General features: G+C 44.1%; 1 protein-coding gene across 1 annotated transcript in view; it reads right to left on the bottom strand.

The window, feature by feature from the left end:
• The window catches only part of TCTN1 (tectonic family member 1), a 37,590-nt gene that overhangs the window by 6,114 nt on the left and 20,285 nt on the right, over positions 1-11,191 (bottom strand). Inside the window, exons 6-11 of the mRNA XM_011997876.1 lie at positions 9,320-9,429; positions 7,309-7,329; positions 3,355-3,489; positions 2,724-2,849; positions 2,245-2,330; positions 1,524-1,664 (exon numbers count right to left, since the gene is read on the bottom strand). Coding sequence (XP_011853266.1) covers positions 1,524-1,664; positions 2,245-2,330; positions 2,724-2,849; positions 3,355-3,489; positions 7,309-7,329; positions 9,320-9,429 — 619 coding nt within the window. The remainder of the gene's footprint in view (positions 1-1,523; positions 1,665-2,244; positions 2,331-2,723; positions 2,850-3,354; positions 3,490-7,308; positions 7,330-9,319; positions 9,430-11,191) is intronic.

Genomic DNA, 11,191 nt, shown 5'->3' with positions numbered 1-11,191 from the left:
CGAGATCGCGCCACTGCACTCCAGCCTGGGCGACAGAGCGAGACTCCGTCTCAAAATAAATAAATAAATAAATAAATAAAATAACAATAATAATAATGTAAATGGTGGCTGGATGTAGTGGCTCACATCTGTAATCCCAACATATTGGGAGGCTGAAGCAAGAAGAGCACTTGAGCCCAGGAGTTCGAGACCAACCCGGGAAACACAGGGAGACCCCGTCTCTACTAAAATTTAAAAAATTAGCCAGGTGTGATGGCACTCGCATGTGGGCCCAGCTATTAGGAGGCTGAGGCAGGAGGATAGCTTGAGCCTGCAGGCCCAGGCTGCAGTGACCCTGATCACGCCACTGCACTCCAGCCTGGGCAACAGGGTGAGACCTTGTCTCAAAAAATAATAAGTAAAGGGTAAATATTGGTCTAAACAAAATAATGATCCAATGACCCTGGGAAGATGTGGGAAGTGTGTGGGTCATGAGGTAGGGGATGAAGAGGAAAGAGCCAACCTTTGTCTTCCTTAATGGAAACTCAATAAAAAATTCATAAAACCAAAAAAATCAAGAAGTAGCATTATATGCAGGATATTTCAAGATTTGGGGGTAGATTTTGAAAAAAACAGCAATCAGAGTTGAAAGTGGTTGCCTCCAAGGTGGGGCAAATGAGGGTAAGAACTGTTTTTATAACAAGCCATGCAGCGCTGTTTGATATTTTACATTATGTACATATTTGGTAAGATGAAAGCAGATTATATTCAGATTTCCTCTCCCTGGTTTTGGTGTGCTGTGTATATTAAAATGCAGAAACATAGGAAATATTTTCAGGGGAAATATTTTTACTGTGAACTCAAATTCTAAACAACCTTAAAAATGAAACATACAGGCCAGGCACAGTGGCTCAGACCTGTAATCCCAGCACTTTGGGAGGCCAAGGCAGGCAGATCACCTGAGGTCAGGAGTTCTAGACCAGCCTGGCCAATATGGTGAAACCCTGTCTCTACTAAAATTACAAAATTTAGCTGGGCATGTTGGCACGTACCTGTAGTCCCAGCTACTCAGGAGGCTGAGGCAGGAGAATTGCTTGAACCTGGAGGCAGAGGTTGCAGTGAATTGAGATTGCACCACTGGGTGACAGAGCGAGACTCCGTTTCAAAAAAAAAAAAAAAAAAAAGCCAGGTGTGGTGGTGCGTGCCTGTAGTCCCAACTACTTGGGAGATGGGATCCCTTGAGCCCAGGAGGTCAGGGCTGCAGTGAGCTATAATGGCGCCACTGTACTCCAGCCTAGGAGACAGAGCGAGACCCCATCTCTTAAAAAAAGAAACACACAAAGCCTTGAAATTTTTGCTTTGCCACATTTAATAACAAAAATGATTGTAACAGTTTTGCTACTATTCATGCATGATGATATACTATATGTGGCTTTCATATGAGCTCATCAGCTGATGCAGAGATTTGATTAAAATGGGGAAAAGTGAGAATGCTTTGTTTTCTGATCAACACAAGTTCAAATAGAAACAAGTGACTCTTTTACCTTAGTTTACAGCCAGATTGCATAGTGTAACCAAATAATACTGGGGTCCGGACCCCCTCCAGTGCTAAGCAGTCTTGCTCAGCTGTGCTATGAAGAATAGTAAACTGTCTGTATCTGTTCGTGGTCTGAATAATCCCAGACATTCACAGACAGTTAAGGGACAACTGCCTAGTGGTAGAGCAGCCTGATTCTCAGGTAAGAAGACAGTGTCACTGTGTGACATGAGGGAGACCCAAATACACTTTTTCTGGGCCTCTGTGATTTTGACAGCTATTTCCCAGGAGTGGGCAAAAAAGTAGTCCTATTTTCCTCAGTAAGTGGATTCTCAGAAGAAAAATTATCAGAAACTGGCCCTTCAAAATTGTTTAAATGTGAAATTAAAAACGTTTAAATGTCAACTTTTCTCTCTTAAGATTTTCGTTGTAAAACACTGACATATTTTGTGGCTTAATGGCAGGCTGGAAAAAAAAAAGGAGATTTAAAAAAAAAACCTGACATTTTCCCAGGATGTGCTGTCTCACCCCCAACTGCCAGTCTCCCCCCAGCCCACCTGCTGTGTAGCCAGACTGGCCGCCCACCAGAGCCACCTGCAGGAAGCTCGGCCTGGACTGCTCTCTTCTTCCCACAAGCAGCCCAGGGGAGCCTCGGCGATAAAAAGCAGTGCAGCCCACGCACACGGAGACAGGAATAAATCCACCCTCTACAGAACCAAAAAGGATATCCCTTATGAGGCTGGAATCCAGCAGCTAACGGGAGCCCCACGACATAACCAGGGTTTCCACTGAGAGGGACTGGCTTGGTATTTTCCTGAAAGACAGTGTAGAAATGCCCCCAAATAATTCTCATTTTAATAAGGAAATGGCAGGGAGAAAAATGCTTCTTTCATAATAAAATCTGGAATTAACAACCAACAAAATAATTTCTCCCTCCCTACTCAGAACTATAAATACATCTGCCAGGTGTAGGAGTACATCATACTGTAAAAGAACAAGCTAACGTGGAAGGGAATCTTTTCCCAAAAGGAAAAAAAATACAAGGAGAATGCTTGGTTTCATTACAGATGCCACAGGCTACACAAAGCCCTCTGTTCACTACAAAGGCTTGGATGTAATACTTAGAAATTCAGTTTTATCCACTAAGAAGTCATTATTTCTTTTTAACTTGGCAATTAAATACTTATGCCAAATTGATCAACCTTACCTGAAGAAAATGAATTTCAAACTTTTGCTGCAGTGGGACCACTACACTGCTAACTGTCCCCAGAAGGAATGACAGATCAGCTTTGGTGACTTCACCTCTATCTGTGTATGTGAGGCTGTATTTTACCTAAAAAAAAATGATACTCCTAATATACCTGTTCCATTACATTTCAGAAGCTGTATGAATAACTGAAAATACCCACAGATAGCAAATCTTTCCCCATTTCTCCATGTGTTAAAGCCTTGCTCTGCTGTCCAGTTGGATTACGAGAGGTGTTCCCTCAGCACCACCCCTAGCAGACAAGGTCATCTGAGCCACTCTGCCCAATTACAGAAGTTCCACATAAGCTGGTCCAAGCAGAATGTAATAAGCCTATCTCTGCAGAGGAAACATGTTAAAACAAAAACAGCAACAACAAAAATATTTTGATGTATTCCGGCAAGTCACTAGGTTTGTGGAGACAAGAGGTGTCCTTTGATGAGACAGCAGAAAGGCAAGCAGGCAGCCAAGCCAGGTAAAGCCACACCACAGGCTAGGACAGAGTGTCCTCGGACGGCATCCAGTTACCCCAGCACGACAGGAGGCTTAAGTCTGCCACAGACAAGCTCTCAAAGCCAAATTCGGCACCTACCTCAAGAACAACATTCATGCAAAGGTGAAAGTGTCCAGCATTGACGAGAGCCGGCTGTAGCACCTCAGTGTCTTCCCGTCGGGTGAGTGTTTTATTTAGAGACTGAATGAGGACGGACTGAACAGTGATAGGGACCTGCAGAGCGAAGACCAGGAGTGTTGAAGACGCTCTACCCAGGGAGGATGGGCTAAAATAACAACCAACTGGAAAGAAACCTCCCCTGATATATGGCCAAGTAGGGGGAAGCATGCTACACAACATGTGTATACTATGATCCACATTTGCAAAAGTAATAAACATATATACATTCACAAAGAAAATACTTGAGGATATAACCAAAACTTTAAAAGTAGTTACCTCTAATAACAAAGTTTACACAAAAACTTGTACACAAATGTTCACAGCTGCACTATCATAATAGCTAAAACCAAAAACCACCTAAATGTCCATCAACTGATGAATGGATAAATACAAAGTCTAGCCTTACAAAGGAATATGACTTATCCTTAAAAATAGTACTAATACATGCCACAGTACAGATGAATCTTGAAAACATGCTAAGTCATAAAAGCCAGACACGAAAGGCCACACTTCTAATTCCATTTATACGGAATGTCCAATTGGCAAACCCATAGAGATGAAAACTAGATCAGTGGTTGCCAGGGGCTGGGGGACAGAGCTGGGGAAGAATGAGGAGTGACTGCTAACACAGGGCTCCTTTTTGGGGTGATGGAAATGTTCTGGAATTAGTGGTAATGGTTGCACAACCTGTGACTATACTAAAAGCCACAGAATTGTATACTTTAAAATGGTGAGTTTTATGGTATGTGAATTATATCTCAAATACATACACACAAAACTCCATCACACGGTCAAGCGCACATATATATCCTCACCTCCAAAACACAACTCCTACACACTCCATACCCACACATGCACATTCACACACAGTCCCAGGATACATATCCTTAAGCCCCCACACACCCCCGAATATTCATTTGACCCAATTTATACACAACTTCTACACAAATGCAAGTGCACACACACATAAACACACACATACACAGTGGTTTCTCTGGGTGGTAGGATTATGAGCAATAGAAAACAGACACAGACAAACGTTTTCAGCAACACCAGGAAGCCCTGCTTATCCCAGTGCTATTAAAGGACATTTTGCATTCATGGCCACCGCCAGCAGACTAGCAAGGCATCAACCCATCCTCTAAAGGTAGCTGGGCCTCCTCACACTATAGGATGAATCTGTCATTTGCTCTAAACTTCAATTCTTGGAAACCACTGTTGAGGAAGGAGCCTCATGTATCTATTAATAGTTGTTTATACCACTTTGAACTTAATCATGCACCATGCTGTTTATAATTCAAAATGACCAAGTATTTAAGCAGTCATTTTAGAGATAAATAAGCAGTCCTTATGTGTCTGCCCCCATGACCAAGAAGACCTGCGAGTCAAAACCTCTCACAGAAGAAAGTGACATGACTCAGTAACAAAGATGTGAGCTGTCATGTGACGAGAATGGCAGAAGGGCAACGCCAGTCACCGCGAAGCCCTCTGCATAACACACCGCACCAAAGAGTTTCAGCATGGAGGGGATCCTAGGCTGCGATTCAATTAGCTCTTGTTTAACATAAGGACAACCCGGGTTCCTTACTCTGAGCACAGTGGCCCCTGATTCAGCAATGACACCAGGTTCCAAGAAAGAGCATAGCCTGCCATACCAGCCTCTGCTGAAGCCACTTCCATGGTGTGTCCGTGGAATTGGCAAAAACCAAAGGATTCAATATCAATGAGCTTTGGAGAGTCCTGGTGTCAATGGCAGTAGCTGCCCTCATCTCAGCAGCTCACTCAACAGTGACGAGAAGGAAACGGTAGGGCCATGCTGATTTCCTTGATTCCTCTTCCACCACATACCATTCCCAAACCACACACTGGTAAAGAACTCCAGCATACTCAGTGAAACTACAGGGCTACCCTGGAATCATTTACTGATGGCTTCACAGATACTGTCAATGATTCCAGGCAATCATAACAGTCTTCACTTAGTGAGGAGATTAGACCCAATTTCTATACTCCTGATCCTCTAACCTTAAAATCTGCTTAAGAAAATTTTAAACAAATTCCTGCTATTAGTTTACATGCTTGTCCTTTAGAGCACAACCTTTGGTGTCACACAGACCTAAGCTGGAAGTCCCAGTCCACTGGGTGTGTGTAGCCTGTCACGTGGGCTCAGAGAGAGCTGGCCCAGTGTGGTGGTAAAGTATAAGGTCCCTGGGGCCAGACCGCCTAGATTCCTGTCCCAGCTCTGCCACTTCCCAGCTGTGCAGCCGTGGGCAAGCTCATTCATCTCCCTGTAACTCATCTGCCAGAGAGTGACAGTAACTGAACCTACCTCCTAGGACAGCCAAGAGGATTCAAAGATGGTGGACACGTACGGCACTTAGAATGGTGCCTGGCATCTGCTCCAAGCCTCTCAGTAACATCCATCACATTCCTCATAATAGGTCTTTCCACACTTACTGGACCCACCTCCTTCCTAGTCATTCATCACTAAAAACATAACTCACTGAGTGCCCAGAACATACCGGACGCTGCATTAGAAATACGGATATATCATGAACAAGGCTGATAGGGCTGCTGCCCCCACAGACGGTTCCAGTTTTAAGTGGTAGAATCCAAGCCCTCTCTAGGGATTGGAGGGAGGTGAGAGCTAGCCCATTGCATGACTTTCACACTGCATTCCCGGGAGCCCTAGCGTTCTTTACTGGGACCAAAGAGGAAAGAGAAGGAGACTGGGCAGGTGGAGGGCTTCAGGCCCCATCCCTGCTCCAACCAGCACAGCTCCACATTCAGTCTGTGTTATACTCTAGGGAGGGTTCCGCTTCAGACTGCATTTAAGAAAGGATATCTATAACTAAAACAAGTTTGAAAACACAAGTAACATCCAGTAACATCCATCATTCCTCATAATAGGTCTTTCCATCCTTCACAGAAGACGGGATCCAGCCCCACACACCATTGTGTGAGACCCAAAGTCACGTGGCTATTTCCTTTCAAACATCTCCTTCAAACACGTTTGTGTGCAGAGCATCAGTGAAGTCAATCACAGCCAGTGCATCCCCATCCCAAGTGCATCCCATGCGCAGATGCCACACCAGCACCTCATGTGCTTCTCCCACTTGACCCTGCATCACGCCTCTGCACAGATACTTACCATCCACTCAACAAAGGGAGAACTCAGTGTTACTAAGACAAGAAAATAATGGCAAAGCTGAGGTTTGAACCTAGGCTGGCCAGTTCCATAGGCTGGGAAACTAGGACAAAGCCACCAACTCAGGCCTCCATGGGGACTGTGTTCACAGGCAGGCCTAGGCTACAGACCCTAGAATAAGGGGTGAGGGATCCACATTCCTTTGACATAGCCATGAAGAGACCCTGGCATCCTGACCACAACCAAGCAGAACCCTGGGCTGGGGCGATAAGGTTTTGAAAAGAACCCACCCTCAAATAAAGCCCTGAAGGTACACTGTGGGGCACGCCTCCCACATGGTGTGGACACCTACTGGCCAGCTTCTGTCCTGGACAGGCAGCATCCTGGGAGCTGGACAGCTTTCTCAACAAGAGACCAAGAAGAGAACAAGGGACAGCCTGAATGTCCAGAATCTGTCAATCACACCCACTGCTGGTCACGACAGTGGTGTCACTGAACCGTAGAAGAGTACAAAACCACAACAACGGAGGCAGCTGGAAAGCCCAGAAGTGTTACTCCCACTAAGGAGTTTCCCTATTGCTCTTCTGCTTGCTTTTTGGCAAATGTATTTGCTATTGACAACAAGGTCCCCTTCTAACTGTAACTGTATTCCTTTAAAAGGGCTCAGAAATAAGACAGAGTATTATAAACTTTCTACTTTCCCTTACAAAAAAAAAAAACACTCTTACCTTTGTTCTTGAATCAGGTGTCTAGATAAAAAGAAACCACAAAAAATTGTGTTAAGTACAACAAAAAGAAGCATTTTCATTGCTTTTTCAGATCTTGAGTTGAAGAGTATATTCATCTTATTAAAGGTTTCACAAAGAAGAAAACAGAATTTCCTTGATCAAAACTTCCCATCTCCATCTGTTTGAATCTACGTCCTACTCAAAGAGGTCACGTTGCATTTTCCTTCTATCTTCATTTCCTCCAGGTTGAAGCTCACTGAGCTAGTCTCAGGAAGGTTCCATGCTCCAGGGTCATTATTGTGTATTATCTGTGTATTTCACGGCCGTAAGCACTGTGAGAAGCACAGTTCTTGCACTCCTGGTCACTCTCACTGCACCTGTCCTTGCTGGAAGGCCACCATTCCTTGCCCAGGCGATTTCCACATCCTAACTGGTCTTCCTGCCTCTGGCCCAAGCCTCCTCAATGACAAGCCCTTGCCTCCCCAGTAGAGCCGCAGCTCTGTTTCTGAAAGGCCCACTGGGAAATGTGGGGAGGGAGACAAATACACCTGTTTGGAGAGACTGTGCTGAAAGAGAACTGTACCTGGATGCCCAAGGAATTACTTCAAGACAACTGTGAGCTCAAGCTAACTAGAAGAATTCACAAGCCTGGATGGCTGACTTACACAAGAGAGGGAGAGAGAAAATGAGAGGAGAGGGAAAGGTTAAACTTGATCCTAAAAACTGAAGTCCAGACAAATAATGGTGCCATGAACCACCCTACCCCTGTACCCCTCATAAAAAGGAAATTGAGAAGGGACCCCTTTGACAATAATCATATGTTTCTGGCGGGGGGTTATTTTGTTTTGTTAGAGACCAGGTCTCACTCTGTCACCCAGGCTGGAGTGTGATCATAGCTCATTGCAACCTTTAGCTCACTGCAACCTCAGCCTCTTGGGCTCAAGTGATCCTCCTGTCTTAGCCTCTTGAGTAGCTGGGACGACAGGTATGCACAACCATGCCACACTAGTTTTTTTATTCTTTGTAAGGCAGGGTCTCACTATGTTGCCCAGGCTGGTTCTTGAACTCTTAGCCTCAAGTGATCTTCCTGCCTCAGCCTATCATATGGTTTTTTAATCATTGAAAAGTCGTCTTGCCTTGCCACCCTCCATCTCATCTGTCATGTGGGCCAGTGGCCTCACTCATTTCTTCAGTTTAGGGTTCAGACACTGCAACCAGAGAGAAGGGGCCCTTTCACCACCGTGCCCTCTTCTCCCATTTCCTGTTCTTTCCTGACTGCCTGTGTCATCTGCCAACCAAAAAGTGGATTTCCTCTTATTTTCTGGCCTGTTTCTGAGAGAGAGCCCTTTTTGGGGCTAATAAGATTATTTCTGGGGGCTGGGCGCGATGGCTCAAGCCTGTAATCCCAGCACTTTGGGAGGCCGAGATGGGTGGATCACGAGGTCAGGAGATCCAGACCATCCTGGCTAACACGGTGAAACCCCGTCTCTACTAAGAAATACAAAAAAACTAGCCGGGCGAGGTGGCGAGCGCCTATAGTCCCAGCTACTCAGGAGGCTGAGGCAGGAGAATGGCGTAAACCTGGGAGGCGGAGCTTGCGGTGAGCTGAGATCTGGCCACTGCACTCCAGCCTGGGCGACAGAGCAAGACTCCGTCTCAAAAAAAAAAAGAAAAAAAAAAAGATTATTTCTGTCACAGACATGAAGATGTTTTTATGATTTCTAAAGTTTTTAGTTATTAGTAAAGATTTGTTTTTATTCAGGAGACAGGTATTGGTTACCATCAAAATGAATGAAAGAAAAAAATCAACAAAAGCAAAATATGAGCTAATTATATAAAAATAAATTATTTAAAGGATTATTTCAATAATCACTGATACAAAAGTACTGGAGAAATTTAAACTTGAGTGTCAATCATGTACTGAAATTATTCTATACTTGTCATATTTTAAAAGGGCAGAAAGAACAGAAACATACCTAATGAGTAAGTTCCACTTCAAAACAATTCTTACCCTCAGAATTTCCGGGCTGCTGTAAAAAGCCATGCTGAGGGCTTCAATTTCTTCACACTGTTCTAAATTTATTTTTCTGGTGCACCTAACAGCCTGGTTCACCAGAAACGCTGGAAATCATTAACATTCCCAAGGGAAAAAAATACAAAAGAGAAGAAATTTTTCAATTTCCCAATGGCAACTAAAAAATTGCAATCTAGGTAAAACTGTAAAATAAGTTACAACACAGATATACAATTTTTTTATTTTTATTTTTTTAGTAGAGACAGGGTTTCACCATGTTGCCCAGGCTAGTCTCAAACTCCTGACCTCAAGTGATCCTCTCGCTTCGGCCTCCCAGAGTGCTGGGATTACAGGTGTGAACCAGTGTGCCTGGCCTACGATATTTTAAACAGGGTTTTAAATTATTTTTCAAATAGGTAATACATTCATGAGATTGTATTCAAAATTCAAAAAGCACAAAAAGATAATAAGTAAAGCCCCCTCCCATTCCTGTCTTGCCCCCCACCTACCACCAGTCCCCTTCTCCAGAGGCAACTGGCAAGAGGCTTCTTGTGTATCTTTCGAGAAATATTCTATGGAAAAAAAGCAAATATGTGTGTAAAAAACATATATATATAGTTATTATTCTTTCCCCTTTTGGAAACAAATGTACAATATATACACTATTTTGCCCCTCATTTTGTTCACTGAACAATATATCTTAGAGATTGGCCTGTCTTTACATGAAGCAGCTCTTCCTTTCTTGGAGATAATTACTATTATATTATAGATGTGGCATAATTATTGTACCAGTTCCCTATTAATGAGCATTTAAGTTGTCTCCATCTTTGCTATCACCAACAATGCTGCAATCTATTATTTTGCATGTTGGCCAGCATTTCTGTAGGATCAACTCCTGGAAGTAGAACAGCTGGGTTGAAGAGCACATTTATTGGTAATCTGGATACAAATTGCTAAGTTGCCCTTCACCAAGGTTGTACCAGTTTAGTCTTATCAGCTATGTAGGTGAGTGCCTATTTCCCCACAGCTTCAGTTTTTTTGAGTTTTGCCAATCTGACAGGGGAAAATGGTATCTGAGTTTGGTTTTTAGGTTTTGTCGCAGTGGGGGAGTTGTTTTTGATTTTGTTTTCTTTTTCTTTTTCTTTGAGTCAGGGTCTCATTCTGTCACCCAGGATGGAGTGCAGTGGTGCAATTTCAGCTCACTGCAACCTCCACCTCCCTGGCTCAAGCAATCTTCCTACCTCAGCCTCCTGAGTAGCTGGAACTACAGATGTGCATCACTATGTCTGGCCTGATTTTTGTAATTTTTATAAAGACAGGGTTTCGCTATGTTGCCCAGGCTCAAACTTCTAATCTCAAGCAATCTGCCCACCTCAGCCTCCCAAAGTGCTGCGATTAGAGGCATTAACAGCTGCACCCAGCCTTTGGTTTGGTTTTAATTTACACTGTTCTTGGTGTGTGCAAGATTGTCTTTTCAGCAGAATACATTTTCCTATCGTCCATTACTTAGCTTCTTCATTGTGAGGTCCCTTGGGGATGGCAGAGCCAAGCCTGCTGCCTTCCACTGCCTAGGGGGCCACTCTGCAAACTCCTGGAGGCCCCTGAACGGAGAGAAGCATAGGGGAGCACAGGCTGCAGGCCAACTGCATCCCTGCTCCACCACCACCTGAGTGAGCCTGAATAAGAAACTGCACATCTCCGTTTCCTGCTCTAAAAAAGGGAGATACTGGCCGGGTGTGGTGGCTCACACCTGTAATCCCAGCACTTTGGGAGGCTGAGGTGGGCAGATCACAAGGTCAGGAGATCGAGACCATCCCGGCTAACAATGGTGAAACCCTGTCTCTACCAAAAATACAAAAAATTAGCCAG

Source organism: Mandrillus leucophaeus, unplaced genomic scaffold, assembly GCF_000951045.1.
Source record: "Mandrillus leucophaeus isolate KB7577 unplaced genomic scaffold, Mleu.le_1.0 Scaffold55, whole genome shotgun sequence".
Lineage (NCBI taxonomy): Eukaryota > Metazoa > Chordata > Mammalia > Primates > Cercopithecidae > Mandrillus > Mandrillus leucophaeus.
Note: the sequence above shows the minus strand (reverse complement) of the source record. Positions and strands in the feature narration are given on the sequence as shown.